General features: G+C 32.3%; 1 protein-coding gene across 4 annotated transcripts in view; it reads right to left on the bottom strand.

Moving 5' to 3' along the window:
- Window positions 1-248: 248 nt before the first annotated feature.
- The window catches only part of LOC140445418 (uncharacterized), a 98,378-nt gene continuing 71,422 nt past the window's right edge, over window positions 249-27,204 (bottom strand). For all 4 annotated transcript variants that reach the window (XM_072537424.1, XM_072537425.1, XM_072537426.1 and 1 more), the window contains exons 13-18: window positions 26,999-27,167; window positions 20,856-21,080; window positions 12,889-13,071; window positions 3,939-4,061; window positions 1,649-1,805; window positions 249-534 (exon numbers count right to left, since the gene is read on the bottom strand). In XM_072537424.1, the coding sequence (XP_072393525.1) occupies window positions 320-534; window positions 1,649-1,805; window positions 3,939-4,061; window positions 12,889-13,071; window positions 20,856-21,080; window positions 26,999-27,167 (1,072 nt within the window). In that variant the 3' untranslated portion in view covers window positions 249-319. The remainder of the gene's footprint in view (window positions 535-1,648; window positions 1,806-3,938; window positions 4,062-12,888; window positions 13,072-20,855; window positions 21,081-26,998; window positions 27,168-27,204) is intronic.

The following is a 27,204-nucleotide window of genomic DNA, read 5'->3' as shown; positions in this document are numbered from 1 at the left end:
TTTCTATGTAAATGTACTACTTTCACTTCGAAACAGGACTATACATTTAGGAAAATCTTTTGAGTTTAATAGGAGGCCTCTATTTACACACTTCCAGTTCACGGGTGTTGGAGCTAAAAGAGCTTGAAGATATATTTCAATTCTAATCATCCAAATGGAAACGTTAAGTAAATGTAGATAACTAAAAATTATCGATTATGTGAGTAAGGACACCTATCGAAATGGAATAGACAAAATAAATCAATGGATACATTTATCTATTAATTTAATTTTAAATAAACAAAAGTTATAACCAATAATATATGTGTATATTTAGTCATCACTGTGATCCACTATTATTAAAATAATTTGAAACGTTGGGGTATTTATCCGGTAGGAAGTCTTCATTATCTTTGAGATTTGTCTGAACAGTCGAGCGCAGTAAATTTCTGTAAGCATTTTGAAGTTCTGTCGAGGCGCCTGCTGCTTGAACTACTACATCCAAAGGTGCTGCTGAGGAAAGACCACTCGAAGATACAGCTTGTCTTACACTCTCTGAAAGTGAAAATATATGTTAACATCACGATGCAAAAAGACAAAGAAAAAATGATTATGTAAATCTGCTACTAAAAAACAATTATCAACTTATACAGGGTGAATCGCATGGAACTATATATACTCCTACTTCGCAAGGAGACCCCAATGGGGAATGTCAAATGCGCATTTGACATCCCCGTTGCACATTGCCGACATTGCATTAAAAAGTGTCTGCTTCCTTAGTTTAATAATATAAAGGGTGAATTTTGACTCACATTTCATTTGATCATAACTTTTGAACAGTAGTTTGCTATTTATCTTATACCGTCTGATTAACTCATTTCTATAAGCCATAGTTTCTAACGTTCATAATCTACTAGCTAATGTGGCCATACGAGGTATGTACTGTATGCACGACGGGCATTACCACATTTCTCAGTTGCTGTTCATCGACATATTCATGCCTTCTCTTCTTAACGTGGCTTATTAAGTCCTTTTGATTTTGGCGATTATCACGGAGCTATTCTGAACAGTTGTTTGACTCTCCGTATCCCGGTCTATTCCCTAACATTCTTCAACCACGTGGCTTGTTTTCTACCAATCCCTGCGTCCTTCAATTTTACCTATCATAATTAGTCTAAGAATATTATACTGTTTTCTTCGCATTATGTGTCCAAGATACGCTATTTTCCTGGATACTGAATCCTGGAACTTGTCATGGTGAACCGTATCGAATGCCTTTTCATAATCAATAAAAACGGCAAAGACATCTTTACGTCGATCTCGCGTATTTTAACTCGTGATATTGAGTGTATTCTAACTCTTCCACTTCAATGCATTTATCCTCCAGCTTAATACCACTTACAGAAATTGGTGGATAGGACGTGTGGATCCGCATGCACGGCCACCTAGATCGCCTGACTTTAAACACGTCGATTACTGCATAAAAGTCTATCAAAATAAATGGTTTTTCGAGAAAATATTAATACATGACAAAAATTAATTGACAGAATTATTGATTACTGTAACAATGTTAGAAATGATTCCGTAACACCCATGAAGACAATTTAGACATAAGATGGACCGGTAAAGTAGATTTTTACACCCACTACTGAAACAATTATTTGCTTACCTGTGATAACGTGAGGGAGATTTCCATGTGGTTTGGAACCATTGACAATTTTTCGTCTTTTGCTTGGCATACCGGAGAGATAGGCGTCACTAAAAGGTCCTTGAGGATTCTGTCTCCTTTGTTTCTGGGCATCTCTAGTGATTATTGGTACCCAATCCTGCAAAAGAATATTTATTTAACGATTTTTCTATTTAATTACTAGTTATAGGAGATCATAAAAAAGCGTAATTAGAACAGGCATTGGAATAAATGCTTAAATGCTATGACGCGGAGTGTATAATAATGTATTTGTCAGCAATGTAATAAAATTCATAAACATGGTTATTCAAACCTCTTTTGATTGTAGTATTTTAAGTATTTTCAAATCTTCAAAACATCTCGCTTATTTTTGTTTATCACGTTAGTAGATTTTATTCCTCATAACTCGTCTAAGATTAAATCATGACAACATTCCTCCATATTTATTTGGGACTGTGTAGCAACTATCTCTGTTTATGTGATAACAATAGCAGAATATAAGTTTACCGCTAAATATTTCACTCATACTATGCTTTAACAACAAAAGTATTAATGATATTATCATACAGTTCCTTAAAAAATCTTAAAATAAATATTTAATACTACACCACCTATTTTTAAAATATTTGTGGTAATGATCAACCTAATCCAAGACAAGAGAAGTATATATTGGAAGAAGAAAAATCTCGTGGCTGCTTAACTAAGGGAATGGTACGAATGTACATTAATTGTACTATTCAGAGCAGCCACATCTAAGATCAGAATACACATGATTATTGCCGATCTCCGTCGCGGAGATGGCACGTAAATAAGAAGATGAAGAATGCCCTCTTGTGACACACACCCCAGCACAAAGAAGTATTTTCAATAGTTCTGAAGCATATGTAACTCCAGAAAAATTAGCTAAAATAAACTAACTTTAGAATTAGGAAATTTAAGTGATGTCATTAGTCTTTCTGGTGAGCACTATCTTGGAGAATGAATTTACTTAGATTACTTCTGATACAACTTTTTATCTGAAAAACTGAACACACACAGAAATATTTAATGTTTGTCTGGTTAAAAATGTATTAATGCAAGTAGTAATAAAAATGATGTATACATGAGTATAGAATGTCGATCGGATCCATCCATCCAATGGCGCTACAGCCCAAATCGGGCCTTGGCCTCCTTCAACAGGCTTCTCCAATCATCTCGATTTACCGCTGTTCTTTTCCATGAACGCGTTCCCAGGCAGTTGCTGGCATCCTCATCGACTTCGTCTTCCCATCTCTTTTTAGGTCTTCCAACAGGTCTTTTTCCCTGCATTCTTGCATTTAATAATTTTCTGGGGATTCTATTCTCATGCATGCGGACCACGTGCCCTGCCCACCGTAATCTCTGCAGTTTAGTATGTTGTGCTAGAGTTGGTTCGCTATATTGCTCTATTATACCTAATTCGCCAGTTGTTGTTTTCACTTATTGGGCCCAGGATCCTACGTAATATTTTTCTTTCAAACACATCTAATGCATTGGCAGATTTCTGTGTCACCATCCATGTTTCACAACCATAACTTACTATGGGCCTGATTATTGTTTTATAGACCCGGAGTTGTGTTTTCCGGTGTACGTCTCGCGATTTGAATATGTGGCCCATCGCGAAATAGGCTTTATTTGCCAGCACAAGCCTTCTATTTATTTCCGCTTCTTCTTCATTGCTTGCGACCAGATCCATTCCTAGGTATGTGAATCTATTTACATGTTCTATATCGTCAATAAAGTGTTGTTGCACCGGTCTATTTGATCTGGTTTGTATGAGTAGTTTTGTTTTATTTGTATTTATTGCTAGCCCTACTGCTTCTGCACTCTGTTTCAACTCAACGTAGGTTTCTTCCGCTGTATTCACTGTTCTGCTCATTATGTTTATATCGTCGATCGGATCATTTACCTATTAACATTTTGAGCTCAAATTGCCTATAAATATAAAAACAATCAAATCTCAACCGGAAACTACGAAACAACTGAGAGGGAAATATAAACCACTGAAAGTTTTCAGCTTACAAGCGAATCAGTAACATCTCCAGAAGATGCCAACCCCTAGTGTTGGCGAAACGTCGAGAACTAATCTCAGAAGACAACAGCCTAACAGCCCGAACAAACAGTTTAACAAGTTAGACGATGGCCGTGAAAGCCTAACGCATTTTATCAGTATATAACTTGTCTGGCAGGTGAACCTATTACATTCATTCAACATAAGTGTATTTTTTACTGATTTTTTAAAATTAATACCTACCTCTGGTACTTGATTATGCCAAGGTTCAGATCCTATTACTACATTCGGCAAGGGTTCAGGATCAGGAATTATAACCGACGGATTATTTTCAGTTCTACTCTCTTGAGCGTCTACTTCCATGGACTAAAAAAAAAACAAGACACATGAATTTTAGATTTAAAATTGTTATTATAAATACTCCCGAAATCCAAAAAAGTTTATTTAAATGATGAAATTTTTTGTTTTGGTCAAAAGTAGATCTACGCATCCATGAAGTCTTACCACTATTGTTGGTTTTTATTTTATTTTTTAAGCGTAGTAATTTGAAGCACGTAAATTTGATTTGTTTGTTTATATTATCGTTTCGGTCGCAATACAATTCAAAATGGGCGATTTAGTATGGGCGTACATCGCTAGGTGTGTAGCGAAGATTGAAAGTGTTGCCATTTTTTGAGAATAAAAAAGACTGTTTGTAAATCAAAATCTACAATCTAATACTATAATATTAGTAGTTGGAGGGAAATTGAAGGATACGTTAGAAGATACCAAAGGGCTTATGCAAAGATAGTCAATCACACCAAATAGTTCAAAATAGAAGCTAAACAAAAGTTTACATCAGAAAATAAAGTGGAAATAATTCTTAAAACCAGAATAAGCAAGGCACAATTGAATGGATAGAGAAGATTTTAAATCGTCCCAGATTCTTTAAGCATTATTATGATTGGGATCAAATTTTTTTTTTTTAATTGATAAAAGTTGTTTCTGCGTAATTTATTGCGAAAACTTGATTAATAAAAAGAAACTAAATAATATATCGACATAAAGGTGAATAAAATAAATACTTCAATTTTGAATTTGCATTTGAGTTCAAATTACCCAAAATATTCCGTTCGTCATGTTCAATGACTGATATTGGACAACAGCAAGGGGAGCAGCAGGGTGAACAACAAGGTGTGCAGCAACTCATTTTGGATATTTTATGAAGGTATTTTTGATATTCTTGTAGATTTTCTTTGAGATATAACCACTGCGAATTTTGAACGGTTACTGGAAATTTTGATTCTAAATTTAATTAAATTATTAAATTAAATAAAACTGATCGCATTCACAAGGTATTCAGGTAGACAAAATAGATCTCAATGTATTTGTTGTTTTGAATGTTGAATTTATTTCCTTTTCTTTTAAGTTTTTCTGATAATCCTTTTATGTATGGTATTGTTATTTTCCTTGTATTATTCCTTGTGTATACTGTAGGATCTCGTTCTAAGTTGTTCTGTTCTATTAGGTCGATTGTTGAAATTTTTTTATTTATAAACGATAAAGGATAATCATTTTTTAATAAAACAGATGCTAACAAATGTTTTTCCTCCAAGAACGAATTTTCGTTAGAACAAGTAATTTTGGCTCTATCGTATAAGGATTTAATGATTCCGTTTTTAATATTAATATTGTGATTTGATTTGAAATATAAATATCTGTTGGTGTGTGTTGGTTTTCTATACACCTGAGTCTCAAATCCAGTATCGTTCTTAGATATTAAAACATCCAGGAAAGGTAGTGTGTTATTATATTCCTTTTCCATGGTAAATGATATTGTCTGTTCTTTATCGTTTATATCCTTCAGGAATGTGTCCAAGAACTCTGATCCATGAGGCCATATTGAGAATACATCATCTACATATCTTCACAATACTGTGGGTTTTAAATTTTGTTTAGAAATAATATTTGTTTCAAAATCTTCAATAAATATATGGGCTAATAATGGAGATAAACTGGAGTCCATTGCTAGACCAAAATTTTATTTATAGAATTCATTATTTAGTTGAAAATATGAATATCAGTACATAATGTTAATAACTCCATTTTTTTTTCTGACGGATATTCTCAAGTTGATTTCATGTAATCGAATGAACCATCTTACATGTAAAGTCGTCCCAGGAATGCAACTCAACAATATTGTCAATATCATTTTAAAGTCGTCTACTTTAAAATATATAATGTATGTCTGAATTGTCAATATAAATGAGTCAGATAAAATTAAATTATTAGAAGAATTTTTCACCACATAACAAAAAAAAACAAAATTTGTTTAATTTACTAATGTTTGTATTTTGAGAACGATTTCCGAAGTGGAAATAGAAATGTCAATAAACTTACTTTAACCTTTAATTGTGGCTCATTCCCATTTAAATAGTAATTGCTCAATGATTGTGAGGGTAGAAATTTTTTAGCAATAACTATTAATAACTAGTATTAATAATTGTTACTGCAGAATAATGTAGTGATAATTATTTCTGAAACGGTTTTCTTGTGGCAAGTCTAATGTTTATACGGGATTAAGCCACAATAGATTTTAATGAAAATTTCATGTTATAATTGTTATTTGACGTTTTGATCTCCACACCTTCATTTTTAAAAAATATTTTAAAATCCACAAGGAATCTACGTTCCTGTATTTGGCTGTATACCATATATTAAAAAATTAATTAAAATCCTTTGTAAAAGGTATATATTTAAAAACCCAAACGGGCTGTGTTAGACAAAACGTTTTCGGAATCCATCATTCCATCATCGGTGTCTAGGAGTACATGAATGTAGCCACTAAATATATGGGTGAAAACCCGTTAACAAATAATTAGTTACATTTGTTTGACATTATATCTTATAAATTATTAGGATGTTAAAGTTACCGTTGGATTAGGTAACATGGCGACATATGACTCCACGTTGAAGTTGCAAGTCCTGAGACGGTGTGTCTACGAGGACTTTATGAGTTGCTTCCATAAAGTCCTCGTAGACACACCGTCTCAGGACTTGCAACTTCAACGTGGAGTCATATGTCGCCATGTTACCTAATCCAACGGTAACTTTAACATCCTAATAATTTATAAGATATAATGTCAAACAAATGTAACTAATTATTTGTTAACGGGTTTGCACCCATATATTTAGTGGCTACATTCATGTACTCCTAGACACCGATGATGGAATGATGGATTCCGAAAACGTTTTGTCTAACACAGCCCGTTTGGGTTTTTAAATATATATACCTTTTACAAAGGATTTTAATTTTTTAATTAATATTTTAAAATATTAAGCTGTTATTATAACCAAGTTTTTTGGCGGTTATTGTTTTCGAAACTGACGTGTGACTTACTTGGCCTCGATCTTGTAGGCAAATAGCCAAGCTTCTATGATAATTCTGATGTTTGTACCCTCAGGATGATATCAAATTCTGATTATTTTGTGTGTTTATGAATTAAGTGTTTATGCATTATATGTATTGTGTGTTTTATGTGTATTATGCACCATTTTAGACGATGTGTCTGACTTTCTATTAATCCGTTAATGTTGGTATGTTCTTGTTGTTGACTTCTTGCATTGACAACCAGACATTTCAGGCAACATTCTGCATATGGGTATGCCACACATTTTGTTTCCTTATCTAAGATGCGAGTTATGTCTTTGATTTTTCTGTTTTTCATGTCAGTTTCTTTCATGACTATTGACGCATTTTTTCATTGTACTCTGTGCTCATTGTTCCAGGCATATTTGCATATCTGTGATTTGTCGAAGTTTCTGTTTTTGATGTTCCTTTCATGTTCGTTTATCCTCACACTTAGTGGTCTTGCTGTTTCTCCCACATAAAATTTTTTGCATTCACATGATATTTTACAGATGCAGGTCTTTGATCTCTCTTGTGCGTTGTTAGGTTTGGTTTTGGACAGAATATATATCAGTGTATTGGTTGTTTTGAATGTCGTTGTGATGTACTTATTTCCTCTCCTTTTAAATTTTTCTGATAGGCCCTTTATATATTTTATTGTATCTTTAAATCCCTTCTTGTGGTCGTTTCTGAATTGCTTATGGCGTTTTTTTATTTCCTTCCTTCAATCTTGTGAAATTCCTATAAATGACATCTTTGTTAGCAGGTTTTTTTCTTCCTGAAATGCATTTTAATTAGAGCAGGTGTTTGGGGCTCTATCATATAATGATTGGATAATTTCCTTTTTGATGTTTACGTTGTATTTTGAATGGTAATTTAATAGCTTTTGGTATGGACTGATTTTCTGTAAACTTGAGTTGCATATCCTGTATTCTCTTTTGTGATTAACACACCCAGAAAAAAAGTGAGTTGGTTGTTTTCTTTTTTCATGGTGAATTTAAATATATCTTCTTTACTGTTGGTGTCTATCAGAAATTTATTCAATGCTTCTGGCCCGTGAGGTCAAATGGAGAACACATTATCATGGCATGATAATTAGTATTGCAAACTATGTAGTTTTATATTCTAGTGCACTATAAAAAGGAAAGAGAGGTGGAGATGATAATATAGGTCCAGAAGTAGTAAAATAGATAGCAGAAAAAAGGGACTGACTCTGGAAAATATATAGAAGCATGGGATATACAACCAATTCCTTTAACACTGACAAAATAGCTTAATAGTGCCAAAAAAAGTAAAACACGTAAACTGAAACTGAAATGATAAAAGGAAGTAAATAAAGTATTCTAATGAAAATATACACAGTGTTAGTCAAAAGTCCGTTCCACCCCCTCGTATCTTTTGAATGGTTATTGTTATAATAGTGAAATTTGGAAGGTGGTAATAAACAGACGTAGGCTTTTCAACTAGTCATAACAGGTGACGTAATAGTGACAGATGACGTTACAGTCCCACTGTGACAGATAATTTTAAATGGGACCTTATGGCAAGTGATATCTCGTTTGAAAGGTATTGAAAATACCTATTCAGTCATAATAATTTTGTTTGAGTTTTTTGTTTCTCAACATTTTGATGAATAAATTAAATAAATACTAAAATTGTAGCTTCTCATTTAATTAATAAATATTTAACAACCAGTTCTTATAGTAAGTGTTCAAAATGTGCTCCATCTACTTCCTGACAGTAATGCATCCTATTTCTTAACTCTTACCGTACTCGTTCAAATGTGTCGGGGGAAATTGCCCTGCATTCTTCAACAATTAGTTGTTTTAAAATGTCAATATTGTCGGGTGCTGTAGCGTAAACTTTAGATCATGAATGTGTTGCTTGTGTGAGTCCATTTCAAATAGGTAAAAGAAATAAAATAAGACTTACAATCAATTTAATTTTACTACCAAAACGACCGGTTTCGCTTTCTACACTTTGCAAGGCATCTTCAGGTCAAACGGTACAAAGTAAATTAAATGATGCCGGTACAAGAATTTTTAGTTAATGATTCGTGATACATAGTTCAAACTATCCTGTATTGCTGATGATGGGTGATCTTCGGTTAATGTGTAACTGTCTGACAATTAACGAGGAAGTTTCTTGAGGGGAGAGATGTTAACAAATGAAATATTAGTAAGGTATATGTGATTGTTTGTTAAATGAAAGTTATGTTTTATATTATTTAAATTATTAAAAGTTATTTATATTTATTCAAGAGATATATTTTAGAAATGTGTGTTAATTTATTGAAATTTTTTACAGTAAGAGGATAGTTGTATGACAATGAATGAAATTAGATGTACTATTTTGTGGGTATGCAATTTCTTTGAATTGTAATTATCAAATTTTTGATAAAAAGCATTTGATTTCTGTTTTGGCAGAAAATTGTGATATATAAAACTAAAAACAATTAGGGACAAACAGAACACAATTAAAAGGACAAAACAGACATAAAACTTTTAAAAAAGCCCCCCTTTTTTATCAATCACTAATTGTTGGTCGACCATATCGTTTGACATCTTGAACACTACCTGTTTGTTTAAACTTCCGAATAAGCTTCCTCAAATAAGCTCTCGATGTAGGGCGATCGGGGTACCTCTCATTAAAAAGACGTTCCGCTGCATGGAAATGATTTCCATATTCACCAATTATTAACACAGCTGCTACTTTGTCGGCTACAGTACGTAAACCTTTTTGCCTTTGTAAAAATTTGAACGTCTCGTTAAATAATAATTAAACTAAATATTAACTAAGAACAACTAACTAAAAACAACTTGACTAAACTTGAATTGACTAAACTAAGCGGAAACAAAAACTAAATATTCAGGTATAAACTAAAGGTTTGCAAACTAAAAATAACTAGAGAATTGACTAAACTAAGCAGAAACAGAAGCAGAAGACCAGAGAGACATAGACTCCTGCTGGAACAGGATAAAGGAAGATATTGAGTCAGCAGCACAAGATGAAATAGGAACAGAAACCCGTACCCGAAAAAATCACTGGTTTGACGATGAATGCAAAGACGCAACACAGAAAAAAAAATGAAGCCTATGCAAAAATGCTTACCCGCCGAACTAGAAAAAGTATAGAGAATTACAAGATAAAGAGAAGAGAAGAGAAGAGAAGAAAAGAAAATACACAGAATGAAGAAACGAAACCACTTAAAAAAGGAACTTCAATATATACAAAACCTCAACAGAGAGAAATAATTCAGAACATTCTATGAGAAAGTTAACATCCACAGAAAAGAATTCAAGGCAAACACAAATCAATGTAGAAGTTTGAATGACGATCTATTAACAACAAGAACAGACGTACTAAACCGATGGACGGAATATTTTAACCAGATACTTAATATAGAGGAAGAAGAAAACCCGGAAGACGAAAGCTGTGAGGTAATCGGAGCAGACGAGAGGGAGGAGGATCCACCAACGATCCTGGAAGTTAAAGACGCTGTAAACAAACTAGCCAGAAACAAATCACCCGGAATAGATAATCTCCCAGCGGAATTATATAAAGAAGGTGGCCACGATATCATAATAGCGCTACAGCAGCTTGGCAAAGAAATATGGATACAAAAGTCCCTTCCCAGTGATTGGAATATCGGAATACTTTGCACCATACACAAAAAGGGAGATATCTTTGAATGCTCTAACCATCGAGTAATTACGCTCCTAAATACGGCGTATAAAATATTCTCCAATATACTATGCCATCGTATGGCACCATATGCAGAGCGAATAATAGGACAATACCAAGCTGGTTTCAGAGGTGGTAAGTCAACAATTCATCAGATTTCAACCCTGAGACAAATTCTAGAGAAAACACTAGACACGCAACACATATTTATAGACTACAAGGCAGCCTATGACTCTGTAAATAGAAGAGAATTGTTTAGAGCAATGATAGACCTAGGAGTACCAAATCATTGGTAAGTCTAACCAAACTAACCCTTGAAAAAGTTGTTGAATGCAGAGTACGAATCCAGGGGGAACTCTCTGAACCCTTTAAAACAAATAACGGGCTAAGTCAGGGAGACCCACTCTCCTGTATACTATTCAATCTAGCTCTGGAAAAAGTAATACGTACGTCACAAATCACAACTACCGGTTCAATATATAACAAATCTGTGCAAATCCTAGAATATGCTGATGATATCAATATTGTTGGGAGAACGGAAAACGCAAACACAAAAATGGGTTTAATAATAAACACCAATAAAACGAAATACATGAAAATAGGTACGCAACCACAAATACTACGGCCACTTGTTATAGAAAACGACGTCATCGAAGCAGTTAACGAATTTGTATACCTGGGAACGCTCGTCAATACTGAAAATGACACTACCGCAGAGATAAACTGAAGAATTTGCACGGCTAATAGATGCTATTTTGGGCTTAATCTCATTTTTAAATCTACAGTTATATCAAGAAATACAAAAGTAAAACTCTACAAAACAATAATACGCCCAGTCCTAACATATGCTTCAGAAACCTGGACTTTTAACAAAAAGCAATGAAAATATGTTAGGATGTTTCGAAAGAAAAATACTAAGGCGAATCTATGGAGCGGTAAATGAAAATGGTGTCTGGAGAAGACGATACAACTTCGAACTCTATAGAATATACCAGGAACCAGATATCGTAAAACACATTAAGATAGGACGTCTGAGGTGGGTAGGCCATGTAATGCGGATGTAGCAAACCGACCCAGCTAGAAAAACGCTCCTTGATAGACCTATTGGTCAAAGAAGAAGAGGAAGACCCAGAACAAGATTCCTAGATAACATAGTTCAAGATATGAGAAATATGAAAATACGTGCTTGGCGGAGGAAGGCGATGGATAGGGACGACTGGAAAAAAATTCTTGGGGAGGCTAGGACCTACACAGGGTTGTAAAACCAAAATGATGTTGAAGCAGAAACATAAACTAAATATTAAGCTATAAACGCTTTTGCAACCTAAAAACAACTAGAGAATTGACAAACGTCAACTTTTTTAACAAATAACCAAAGGCGGACGTTAGAATTTTTATTAATTAAATGCCAAACTAGAAATTTAGTATTTATTTAATTTATTCGTCAAAATCATCTTAAATTAAAACAAAATTAGTATGAATGAATAACTATATTAAAATAATTGTAGTTTCGTATTTAATTAATAAATATTCTAGCGTTCGCATCTGGTTATTTGTCAAAAAAGTTTACGTTGACGTAAAAACAATAAGAGAATTGAAAAACGTCCACTTTTTGACAAGTAACAAGAGGCGGAGGTTTTAATTTTATTAATTAAATGCGAAACTACAATTTTAGTATCTACTTAATTTATTCATCAAAATAAGCTTAAACACAAATAAAATTAGTATGTTTTAATACGTACTTTCAATACCTTTCAAACGAGGTATCTCTTGCCATAAGGTCCTATTTAAAATTGTTTGTCACAGTGGCGCTGTAACGTCATCTGTCACTTGTTATGACTAGTTAAGAAGCCTACGTCTGTTTATTACTTCCCTCCAAATTTCACCATTATAAGTATAACCGTTCAAAAGATACGAGAGGGAGAACGGACTTTTGACTTGCACTGTATAAACAAGATTGAACATTCAATATTTACTTTTAAATTATTCAACTCAAATTTGTTGCAAGGCAAAAAATTCATATACATACTGAAAATCATTTAAATTTACCATTGTTTTAATTCGACAATATTCTAAATTCCCCGGTAAACTGATTAACAAATAAGATACAGGTTTGCTTACCTCTACTTCCGTTTCGTTTTCTACCATAGGTTCCAAAATCGGAGTCATAGGTCTGTGAACGATGTACGGCTGTAAGACACTCTCTGGTATATTCAGATTTGACAATATTTGCCGTAAACGGACACGACTCGTCATGAGTGTCCAATTTTGCACATGTTGGGGAACATCTCTCATAAAATAAGCCTAAAAAAGTATAAAATAAAAATATTAAATTGTCAGATTTATAAGTTTCAAGCTTATTAAATGAAAATTGTCCATATAATCGCCACTATATTTCTTTATTCACTTTATAAACACGAAAATATCATTACAATTGTACATCTAACACTATGCTTTACCAATGTGTATTATTTAATAATTACGGCAAAGAACAATAGTATGGCGTTAATTAGCATTTGACCTTATGTACAAGTTACAATACACAAGTACCGACCAAAACAATAACCAAATCTGTCTTTTCACTCCAATACGTTATTAGAATGATAGAAAATAAACCCTCGGTGCTTAGATGCAATAAATACGGGGAAATAGTCCGTTTCACCGTTTAAATAACTATCATGTACGAGGGTTAATCTGAAAATTCTTATTGTCAAACATGTATTTCAATGTTTCAAATTATTTTTATAGCACTTTCTTAATTTATTACGAACAAAAGAATGCAAATGCAAAACATATGATGTACGGCTTGTAAGCAAGATCGCTATAAGAATTTTAAATTTCTTTATTTTTTGGCAAGTAATTGAATATTTATTTACCATTTACGTAACTCGAAATTTCAACTAATTGTTTAATTTAGCATGAATTTTCTGTGACCGTGCACAGTTTTTAACCTGTGTGTATCAACCGTATCATAAAAATGTTGATTCGCAAAAGTAAATACTTCCAAAATAGGATATTTTTTTTTGATATTAACAGAGATTTCACTAAAGTAATTATTTTCAAGTTAGTTACTTTCCAAAGAGTGTAGACGTTCCAAGCCGGTAGATTTCACAGAAATGTATCTCATATTTCTGGTGGCAGTAGGACGAAAACGCCAGGAAGAAATAATTTCAGACCATGGTCTATAAATCCCGAAAACAATAATCAATTACTTTCATTTATTGTAAAACATTGGAGTGTGACATATACAGATACGGAAAAACTAAGGTTACTATTACAAATTAGTGAGAGATACTAACAGAGATACTAGCATTATGTTAGTATCTTCTGTATACTTATCAGACCGAGATCAAAATCATATTTCCTCCTGGTCTCCCGATTGAAACCCGAATGTTTCCGATCCAATTGAACACTATTTAAAACACGTTCTGCGTTGCCAGGTGTACGATAATTATAATTTTATACGATAATTTTAACTTTGTCCGCAAGATACGATAATATGAATACCAATAATAGTAAAATATATTATAATTTCGGTTGATGCTAGGATCATTCTCTTTTTTAAGATAAGTTTTTATCTCGAATATCTCGTGATCTCAATCGTTGAAATGAAAACAGATATTTCTCGGGCGCTAAACCTTAACATCTTATGGGAAATGGGAACTTTTTTACCAATTTTTGAAGTGGGTTTTACCAAAATTTGTGGAATTAAATAAATTTTTCCAAAGGGATAAAGTAGTTATTACAAATTTCCACAGTGAAATGATCACACTGTATAAAAGTCTATTGTTTAATTACATGAACCCACAATATGTGAGACAAACTAATGTTGATCCTCAAGATATGACAAAATTTGTCAAAATTCCAACCAGTATATAGGAATTGGAGCGACACAAAATATTAATAATTTAGATGATGAATTGAAACAGGATTTATAAGAAAGATGCAGGCAGTTCTTGGTATGGAAGTACAACATAAATGATTTTGCAGATCCGTGGGCATGGGCAAGATACACTTTCTAAATAAAAGTAGCTTTAACAGTTGAAAAGGTCTTTTACCACTAATGTCAAAATTGCCCTGAATTGTAATCATCAACACCTACAAAAGATACAAAAGAATGATGACGAATGTAGGAAACTTCAACAATACCAGAATATTCCAATAGAATTCAAAAATCTGGATAAATTCTGTTTTAAAGTGCGTCAAATAACATTTTGGCAGTAATCCTCTATTTGCTAATTTGAATTACTGAATTGTCTATGTTAACTTTACCTCATTCAAATAGAAGTTGTGAAAGACTATTTTCAAAAATAAATTTAATAAAGTCGAAGTGCAGTAACCACTTGGTAACAGACACTTTATATGACATTATTCATGCAATCCCATCAGTTTGTAGTATTTTCGTTTCACCCCGTATATCAAAACGCCGAAAAAACTTCTTAATCTTTTTGTGTCTCTGGGATTAATAATCTAAACATTTCGGAGTCTGTTTATAATAAACAAATTGCTCTTTAGTTTGATATTGGTTCCGCCTAGGTATTTACGCAGGAAATAATACGCCGTTTTCATTGTGGAAGTCCGAATTTGGTCATCGGGACTTCGATGTTGGCAGCCGTGGAGAGCAATTTAGAGTCTGAGCGAAGAAGGTTTGTTTTCGAGAGAGTTTTAAAAAACCGGCAAATTCTCCCGTTAATTCCATGAGTTTTGGTGAGAAGAAGAAAATAGGATTATTAAAATCTGTATTTTCCAAAGAAAGTTACAGATAAAACTAAACAAAATCCTTTAAAAGAAGTTAATACAAGTTAATCAACTAGGACTTATAAAATAAGTAAAATGTATTTAGAAAACGTTTTTGTATGTGAAAATCGGCAAGATGTTTGAAAAATGAAAGGTTTTATACGGTTGAACTTTGTATTGTCTCATTCACCTTGATTACTATACTGCCAGTTACTATAGTACCGCTAAAACAGTGTAACTTTGTACTCATTTTTAGTATGGTCGAAACATCGAGGCGAAGATTGAAAAATTTTCCGCGTAAATAATAGACAAATATCTAAAGGAAGCTATCTTGCAAAATCAATAAATGTATTTTTATTAAAGATTTTGTAGTATTTTCTACAAAGAATTTGTAGAATAGTCCTCGTAAATACATTAAACCGAGTATGCTAGTACGAGTTGTAAACATCAATTGTTTGTACAGATTAAATCGCTTTATTTCCAAAATAGATAATGGGACTTTCTAATTGATTAAACTATAAAATAATCTATGTTGATGACATTTAAATATGCTATTAGATTATCCAAATAATTGCAATATAATTTAATTTCGAAAACTGAATAAAACACTTTCAAAATGATGAAATTTTACGAATCACACCAGTGCAGTGGCGTTACCATATCAAATGAGTCCCATAGCAAAGAAAAATCGTCACATTGTCATTTAATTTTAATAAATCACTGAAGTAGTGATAGAACACTAATAGTGTTTCCGTTTTAGGTAAATATAAAATTTTCTAAAGTATAGGTATTATATATGTACCGAGTGGTCCAATAAGCCGATCTCTCGGCTATATTACAGAAACTATTCATGTTATAACTTTAGGAGAAAAAATTCCATAGTAAAAGTGGCCAAGAGAAATCGCTGGAAATAACTTTCAAGTTTCTGTGTTAACCGCTAGGGGGCTTAACCTGTGAAGAAAACTTTGAAACCCAGTTTTTTGGGAAATATGCCCAATTATACCAAGTGTTAATAAGTAAACTAGAAAGAGGCCTAAATTCTGCACAGGTTGTTCAAGTACTTTTTTATTTTTTCAAATAAAGGGTGGGGGAGAGTGGGAAAGTATTTGTGAATAAATACCTATAACTTTGGTTTGGATCAACCGATTTTAACGAAATTAGTTTCATGAGAAATAGTGTGGATGAAATAGTGAATTGCATTTAGTTTTAATTGGCATAGATAGAGGGTATTTTCGAATAGAAAAAATTAAAATTTGTTTTTCTTCAAAATGTTTAATGGAAACACCTATTTATTGTAAATTATAATGGAACTGGATTAAATTCGTAACAAAATGGCGCAAACTGCATGTTGATAGCTTTTGACGAACTCGAGATATGAATAAAAACGCATAAACAGAAGTAAGTATAGTATTGATTCACCCTTTATTATAACTTAAAATTAAATATGTGAAAGATCATACAAATAGCTCGATCATTAAAACTTAATGTCCAATTAAATGTTCAAATTGTTTTCCATCGTTGTCTACACAAAGATGTAATCTTTCGCGCGTAGACATAACAGCTGCTTCGATCTCAGCTGTTGATATACTATTTATTGCGTTTATAATGCGCTGTTTCATGTCGTCTCGCTTGAACAACTTGGGCGGAATTTAGGCCTCTTTCTAGTTTACTTATTTAACACTTGATATAATTGGGCATATTTCATAAAAAACTGGTTTTAAAATTTTTCTTCACAGGTTACGCCCCCTAGCGGTTAACCCAGAAACTTGAAAGTTATTTCCAACGATTTCTCTTGGCCACTTTTACTAAGGAATTTTTTCTCCTAAAGTTATAACATGAATAGTTTCTGATATATAGCCGAGAGATCGGCTTATTGGACCACCCGGTACAATAAAATACTAGTTTAACGTTAACAAGATATTATAGTAATAAAATTATTATGTATCAACAACATCCTCAAAATTTAAAGATCGAGCCATAAAATTTTCAATAGACATAATACGCAAGTTACTTAGCCTGTTTTGTCAAGTAGAGTTTCTTAAATAGGTTTTTATTAATTTTAGTTTCGAAAATTATTCTTTATTATTAATAAATCAGAAACTTCTTTAAACATGTTTACTTTTCTATTTCATCTCTGAAGGTGAGAATATATAGAATCTATAGACTAAAAACAGAATTTACCTGGCAAATTATTCAGATATGTCTTTTTTATATATTTCAACAAACTCTAATGATTTATTTAATGGATATTTTATTTCTAATACAGTCCACTTGCTTATTTCTTTTTAATTTCGTAATATACATACTCGAGTCGACGGAGAGGAACCAGTGTGTAGTACATTTGAAAACGATTTATAAAAATACTAAATATTTTTTAGGGCATTTCCTTACAATTTAATAATATATATTTCGATTACTAGCGTCATATAAACTTATAATTAGTAATATAAATATATATCTACATACCTAAATACATAAGGTGTCTTCTTCCGATAAGGATGTATCATCACCATCATCAGTTTCTTCATTTCCCACAGAAATAATAATTGGTCTACTGTTTCCTCTATTAACATATCGAGTTTCCAGAAAGTTTCTTCTTCTGCTATGACACGTCTTATAGCTTTTTGTCAATTGTCAGTTGAAATTTTGAATATCTTGAACTTTAAATGTTGTATTATTTCTCGCGGAATATTCCTTCATTTGAGCCCAGATTAGTTCTATTGTATATAGATTGTTATATATACAGCAACACTGTAACTCCGTGTTCTTTTGCTATTTCATCTACACTATACGTCTTAAATTTTGATGAATATTGTTTGCAATAACTATTTTTTGAGTAAACCTTCTGCTGGCACTACTATTTCTTTGGTTTTTAGCCAATCCAAGAGTTCTTGCTTTCTCCATTTAGTGTTAGATAACGGTTCCTTTAATCTTGAATGCTAACTGGCATTGTCCATGACTATTACAGAACTGGCCGGTAATAAATTTATCATTTGACTGAAATATTCCTCAAAAATATCAGCAGTCATTTCTTCATGGTAGTCGCTCGTAGAATTTGACATAAAATCTAGCAAGCCCCCATCAACAAATCCTTTATCTCCTCCAATATGAGTGAACGGCGACCTTTACCATTTGGAAATTTTAAGCCCGTAGACAAACCTTCTATAAATGCCTGATGAATACTTGTAACCAGTTTATCTTCCATTTTTTTTTCCAAAATTCCCTTCATTTATCCATGTTTCATCTAAATAAAAAATATTTTTGCTTTCTCTCCTCAATTTTCGAATTTCCTTTAAATATTGCCTCATCCAACAAATTCCACAATTTATCTGTTTTAATGCTTGGCAAAGATTCGTCTTCATTAATGTCTACTAAAATTTTATCCAAAGTAGGATGTTTTTTGTAAATAAAATGAAGGAACTTTTCTTCGAATCGATTATTTCACAGTATCGTCTGTATGAGTTGGTTTTCTCCCTGTTGACGTTTTAGGTGCTTCTCTAATACTTCCAGTCTTTCGTTGCTTTAATGGTCTATAAATAGTTGCTTGTCCAACTCCGGTCATATCTGAACACTTAGAAACTATACTCCGAACAATACTTGTAAAATGTTCATCATGACATTGAACACTAAATGACACTATAATTTCACAGGAGAAAAATTAGACGTTTGAGACATTTTTACTACACAAGTTCACTTAATAATATCGCTTTTTATTATGGAACTAACAATTCTGCATGTTATAATCACAGAAATTTACAAACACAATCTGTTAATATTAACTAAAATTATTCACAATCTTCAAAACACGTTCTGCAGTTTGGAAATTTTAATCCTTTCTAAGAAAGTTGAGAGTTTCCTTTTTGGAAATTGTAAATATTTTGTACCTGTAGAGATTACGTAATTATATCATTTGTTAATTAAAATCACTACAAATTTTAAGACAAGAATTTAAATAAATTGGTATGTTTAAAAATTTAGGCAAAACCCAAAAATTTTCAGAACAATGCTGAATATTGTATTTTAGAAAATTATATTGGATTATATTGGGTTTTATCTGACGTGCAATAAAATTTGTGCTATTAATCATTTTCAAATGTACTATAGTTCTAGACTGAATGTGTATACTCAGACTAGCTTTCTGATGTTTTCTTATGTTATATAGAGGCCACCGCATGCGAAAACGACACTGCGAGCTCTCCATCACCATTAGTAATGGGCATAATTGACCTTTTACGCCGTTTAGTTGCTTTCCACTGCTGCTTTTCAGTAGTTAATTCACTGATATACTTCCCTATGGATTCTTGTTAATTAATTACGCTTAATTTCTCTTTCTGTATGGTATTGTTCAAAATATATTTATCTACAGAGTTTTTAATCTTTTGCCAGTTAGGTTGCAGTTTAATTTTTTTCGTGTATATACCTTTTCTTGATTTCTTTTGGATTAATTATTGCCTTTAGTTCTTTGCGCAATATTTGGTGTATTATACCAAGATGCTTTTTGGATATTATTAATAATTTTTGCAGCTTTATATAATTATTCAGGGGCTTTCAATGAGTTTCGTATAATGAATACCTTTTCTAAGTTGCCATCTAGGCGTATCTTCACATGGATTTTAATATTCACATTGGTTTATAGTAAACGAAGATGATGTTTATAGTAATCACAATCTTTTTTCTGCTCTAATCATATTAACACTGAACCGGATATAGCCCAGAATATTTGATTTTTAGAAAAACCCATCCGATTTTTCCGAGGAACTGTTTGAAGTGACCAACTTACAAGAAGATAAACAAATAACCTATAAAAATTCGGTACCACATCATGAGTATAATAAATAACTACAAAAACTACAAACATGACAAAAATAGAAAATTCTATGATTTAAAAAAGGCAAATTGGGCATATGTGGAAAATACATCAAAACTGAATAGAAAAAAAAACTTGATGAAGTAACACTAGCTTCATTTTAAATAAAAAAGAAAATCTCAAATATATTATATGAAGTAGATATTGGATACAAAAGGAAAGATTTGAATTATTTCCACGTTTCAAAACTAATGCCTTGTGCTAAACCATAAATTGTAATGGTTTATCATACCTCTTTGGTAGAAAGATGTAAAAATAAATCTATGTTTATTTAAATAAAACAACAGAGTGCGTTGTACCTCTCACAGAATAAATTAGTTTTAGGTTGCATGATTGTTTGAAGTGAAGTATCATTGACATTTAGAAATTATATGACACAATTGTCAAACAAATAATACGGCGTAAGAAATAGCATTGTTCTTTATTCTCTTTTTAGGTTTGAATATTTGTTGTGTTATTTATACATGAATAATTTTAAACTTACCATTATTTGCTCGTAGACTTGCTCAACTCCGTTCCGACCCGTTGAACTGGCGAGAAGTGTTAAAGCTAGAAGTTGTTTTGCTGTCGTTATGCACTGGTCCATTAACAAACGTGTGGCGCCGCTGTTTAAATTAATTCCAATATAAATTATATTTGGTAGTCTCTGTCTGAATAACTGTTCCGCCGATCTAACCATGTCTATATTGTTTTGAGCCGGCAAGCATCTCTAAAAATTGGTAATTATGTTAAAACATCAGATTTTCACAAACCAAAGGCCTAAAACGTTTAAGAAAGTTTTTCCGGGAAACCGCGAAAGACATCGATTATGGTCTCAATAGGGATGGATATGTTTTAGTCGTAAATTAATGGATTTAGAATTTAGTCATCACTATGAATTAAATATGATATTTATATGCGATTACGCCAAAATTGATTGTAATGAAAATTATACTTTTACCACTCCGGAAATCTTTTTCAAAAAAGGTTATTTTAATCTTTTGTGCAAAAATCCAATCAAAATTGTTGTTGTTGGTTATGGTTTTGTTAAATTGTAGGCAACAGCATGCTTATGGTTAAAAAAAAATCTGAGGGTGGTGTTTTTACCCTTGGAATATCAAATCCTAACTGTTTTGTGTTTCTTTGTTTGTATAATGTGTGCTATGCATTGTACGTGATATATCTTATTACTCCGATATTGTTGGTAGCATTGAGTAATAGGAAGTCGGTGACATATAATCTACAATTCAGACACCATACATATACAACACACAATACACAAACATAATATAATCTATGTTAGAATACAATACAAAAAACACACTAAACAGTCAGACTTTGACATTACGAGGGTAAAAACACCACCCTCGGAATTGTTTTCAACCATAAGCATGCTGTTGCCTACAAGATCGAGGCCAAGTAAATCAACCATCAATTTTAAAAAACAAAACCTACAACAACAAATTGTTGGTTATATATTCTTACTAAATTTTTTAAAATAACCTTTTTTAAAAACTGGAGCAAAACTGAAACAAAAAAAAATTTCTGGAGTGGAAATCGAAACGTCGAACATTAGTTAAAAATTTAATTTACATTACAATCAATTGTGGCTTAATCCCATATAAACGTTAAATTTAACTTTGACATGCCAAAAGAAAGCAGAACCTTTCAAATAAAAAGGTTGCTCAAGTGGCACATTATTGCATATAAACAAATGTCCATATATTATGAAATTATAATTAATGGTTTAATTCTTTCACTTTTTACAAACATAACTCAATATTTTATTTGTGCTAATGAATAAAATATGGTGGAGACGAATACATCGATTAAATTGGAAGGTTGGAGCAAAATAGATCTTTACAAGCCTTGAACTTAGATCCTGTCAAGTGAGGAATAAATTTCCAACCTTACTCTGGATCACATACCAATTTTGCAGTGTACACATCTATTGCTGAACCACACGGCATAATCGTGGGTTTACACCCACATATTGACCAACAGGTGCCAACAAAACTCCTAATTTATTGCAATTTTTCATCACCAATGGTATCTCGTCTAAATACATGGAAGTTATACTAAGTTATGATCTATCGTCCGGCCATTCGCCGATAATTTCAACAAATAGCTGCTCTGTAATAAACAGAATACCAACCCCTAGACTTCATAACAGAATAACAGACTGGGAAAAATTCCGTACCGAAATTATAGAAGAGATCAATTTGCAAGTAAGCACAAAACTCCAAATGAAATAGAGGCAGCGATAACAACACTGAACAATACTCTTCGAGGCAGCTACTAACGCCACACCAGAATTAAATACACAAAACAAGACGTACAACATACCAGATGAGATTGAGAAAATGATTACAAAAAAAAGAAAAGCCAGAGCGATATGGTAATCGAACACATGCCACTGCATATAAAACAAAATTAGACAAACAGAACAACTAACCAACTAAACTACAAACATATCCGACACTCAAAGAAGCCTCAAGCTCAAGTACCTCCAATTCGCAACGAAATCGACCACAATTCGCAGTGGGTCAGAAGTTATGAAGAAAAAGCTTGACTAGTTGCAGAACATCTTGTCACAGTATTCACCAAATTATTCCAAATTTCCATAATATCACATACATATTTAATTCTATTCTAAGTCTTATCAACTGGCCAAAAATGCTGAAACTCGCAAAAATAATACTTATTCTGACACCTGACAAAAATTCTAATAATGTCACATCATATCGACCAATAAGTTATATTAACAAAACACTTAATAGACTGATGTTAAAAAGAATAAATTCTGATCCTCATACTCAAGAATTAGTACCAACTCACCAGTTTAGCTTTAAATAGAAACACTCAACTGTCCAACAAGTCCACAGAATTATTCATAATATAATCCAAGGATGGAAAGATAGAGTTTTGCACCATCGTATTTCTAGATGTCAGTCAAGCCTTCGACAAGATGTAGCACACAGAATGTGTGGATTCGAGATAAAAAAAAGTATCTTTCTGTCGCCTACTTCAAATTATTAAGATTGTATCAAGTGAAAGTGACAGATGTACTATACACAACAGACATCCATGTTACTAGAAAAACCACAATAGGTACATTTGCCGATAATACCGTTATCCTTGCAACAGATGCAAATCCAGTACTTGGACCAAAGTCACTCCGGTACTCCAAAGTCACTTGGACCAAATACAAATATGGCTGCAAAAATGGAAAGACAAAATTAATGTAACGAAATTTCTGCAAGTTACACTGAGCAGTGTTCGCCAGTATACTTAAACAACATACAAATACTACAATCTATAAACAAGAAATATTTAGGAATTCACCTAGACAGAGAACTAACCTGAAAAGAACACATAACCTGAAAAAAGGCAAACAAATTGATTTAAAAGGTATTTACTGACTAATTAGTAGAGAGTATCACTACAAAACAAACTTTTTATTTATAAAACAACCACAAAACCCATCTGGAAATATCGGGCGGAACTATGCGCAAACAAGTCGATCTGCTATACAAAGAAGTCAATCCAAAATATTGAGGAGACATACCATGGTGTATGATAACAGATGCGGTGTCCATTTAAACGTCACAAGAAGACCTAAAAATAGATTATGTTATTAAAGACGTCATTCAGACAAAGCACAAAATATCATAATAATTTAGAAACCCACTACTACAGCCCCATACAAGAAGACTCAAGAAAAACTGACTGGCGACCTACAAAATACTTGAAGTGGACTTGCTGATGGAGAAGGCCTGATCATGTCAAAGATGATCAGTAATATGCTCTAAAGCATGGATCTTCAAATTGCGGCCCTTTGCTCCTTTTTGCGCGAGTCGCCAAAGCAACAATATAATTTTAGAAAAAATCAACAAACTTAAGGTGCTTCTAAATGAGAAATATGTTTACTGCAATATGTGGCTCCATGTTCCAGATGTTGATCGCCAACATCCGGAACGGATAGGCATCGTAAGAAGAAGAAGATGTGGCTCCAATACTGGCAACAATGGCCCAGCCATTTATGACAACATTGTCAGCAACAGGATGGCGCGTGAATTTGTTCGTAAACGGGTAATACAATCAGGTGTCAATGGATGACAAAATCTCGACGCAGCGGCATATGTTGTATTAAAAAAAAAAAAATTAAAGAAAAAAGGATTGTAGATTAGACCTTAATTAAACTGGCATGAAACTTTATATAACATAAGTCTAGAAGTTAGTCTTCACAATAACTTATTTAAAAACTTTCCAAGAATGTCAAATAAAAAATAAATGATATTGCATCGAAAGCCAACCATTTCACTGGTTTACCACCAACACTATCACTTGTCATGTTTTGTCTCCTCATTTTTTGCATACGTTCTCAAGCCTCTGAATTTTTTGCATGCTTCATCACTTGAAATCTCAAAATTTTCAACGACAACAGCCCATCCGTCTTTTTTGCATTTCGTTAATAAAATCTATAAACCACTCATTAGACTAATTATTAGTCATTTTATTCCTGGAAAATGTTCCAAAACAACAAATATTCACCAAAACAAAGTAAATATTGCAAGGATTTTCGCTCGCCAAGCAATCGTCCGACAACTATTGTAAAACAATGCGGGCGATACCAAAAATATGTGGTTATTGCTGACTGTATGACCGAGACATACTAAAAACATTCTCCTATATTGCAAAGTTTGGTCATTATAGTTGGCAATATTGCCAGCTAATGTGTTGTAGACACATATTGCTCGTTTAGAGCGTGAACATGCCGAAATGTGCCTCTAGAGCGTGTGGTTTTACTGCGCAAGTTTATTCCCCACTCCCCAGCGAACACAACGGCCGTCGACGGCTTGCCGTTTTATGACGTTTCACTACGATAGGTACTATTTTTAATTATATTCAGACAAAATAAAATTGATTCTTTACAAAAATCATTAGAAGAACAAAACGTTTTTTAAAAATGTAAGGAATAAAGTTCAGAATTAGTCCAAACGTCCCTACATATTTCGAAATTAATTGTTGAACATAACAAACCATTAGCGGATGGATAGTTCATTAAAAAATGTATTCTGGATGCTTTTAACGAAATTTTTCAGGAAAAAATAAATTCACAATATAAGTATTTTTCACTAGCACTTGCTGAAAGCAAGGATATAACTAGCACCGTTCAATTGTTGGATTTTACCCGTGGAATTGATAAACAATTTTGTGTAACAGAAAAACTTGCTGCATTAAAAAGCATCCATGGGAATATAAATATGAGGTGCAGATATATTGTTGCAGCTATTAGATGTTTTCAATATGAACTATCTCAATTGGACAAACTTAAAATAAGTCACAGCTGACCGTGCAAAGAACATGACGGGTCACAATACTGGTTTGGTAGGCATGACTAATAAAAAATTGAAAGAATTAAATATTAAATAGCCACCCCTACAACTTCATTGTATTATCCATCAACATCTACTTTACGCAAAAGTTTTAAATTTAAAAAATAATATTGTAGTAAAGTAGAGTTGATAGACGAGATTGAAGTGGGAAATACAAAAAGGAAATATATACCAGAATTACCGAATTTTAAATGGATAAGCAAGCTTTTCTTGTGGACATTAAAACTTACATCAATAAATTAAATATAGGTAACTACAATGCAAAGAAAAGTTAATCAACGAACTATTTACAGAAATCAAAAGTTTCCAGGTTAAAATAAAATTGTTTGTTTCTTAAATTGAAAAGAATAATTATTGTCATTTATTGAGTCACTAAAAGTACTGATGAAAATTTTCGTCATCGGTTTCAAGATTTTTATGCAAAACAAATTTAAATTTTATATTGTAAAAACACCACACAACTTACAACTAAAGTTAATGGATTTCCAATCAAAAAAATGTATATAAAATTATTTTAATTGCATTTTATTTAAATCAACCAGAAAAAAAATTTCCCAATTTAAGAAATTTTGCAAAATCAATTATTTGTAATTTTCCAGCACCTATTTATGCGAACAAAGATTTTCAAGAATGAATTTCATAAAATCAAAATATAGATCGAGGTTGATGGATGAAAATTTACAAAACTTATTGAGGATCTTGGTATCCTACTAAAAACAGGACTTAAATGAATTATCCAACAATTTTCAAGAACAAAAAGCGCTTTGAATTTTAATGAATGAATTAAATGAAAGATAAACTATTTTCCTTAATATTTTATATTTAAATATTTGTACATATGCAATTGTAAATGTATTTCCATTTTTGTCCTTTTAAGAATTAGAAAATTTTTGTTCTCTGGCATTATTGTTATTATAGCATGTCAATAAAAAATAAATTTTTTCTATATTTATTTTTAATAATATTTATACTCGTATATGGTATGAAAGCACAATATAAGTTACATTTGAATGTGACAACGCACAAAAATTTTTATTTTGAAAATTATTCACCGCCCGATAAAGGTTGCTGACCCCTGCTCTAAAGTCAACGCAATAGCATATATTATAACATTGTTTTCTGATTGCTAATTAAAAAAACACGGACAATTATTTTTATCGTTTACTCTGAAGATTCTTATCAATCAAACTTCATATTCCTACCAATTTCTCCGTTTTCCCCCGATTTATTTAAAAAACACTTTACTTACGAAATTTTCTAAGAAGGGTTGCAATTCCCGTATAATTCTATCGATGCCTCTATCAATACCGAGCGGTGTAGTATCTGACTCACAAATTCTAGTCCGGAAGAATGCCTTGAGCACGCCAACATTTCTGTTTATCGGTTCCACACTGCCACCATATAGTGACAATATATCTCTAAGAAAAACAATCAATTATATTAGTCTTATATGTT

Source organism: Diabrotica undecimpunctata, chromosome 7 (genome assembly GCF_040954645.1).
Source record: "Diabrotica undecimpunctata isolate CICGRU chromosome 7, icDiaUnde3, whole genome shotgun sequence".
NCBI lineage: Eukaryota > Metazoa > Arthropoda > Insecta > Coleoptera > Chrysomelidae > Diabrotica > Diabrotica undecimpunctata.
This window is presented reverse-complemented; position numbering and strand designations above follow the sequence as displayed.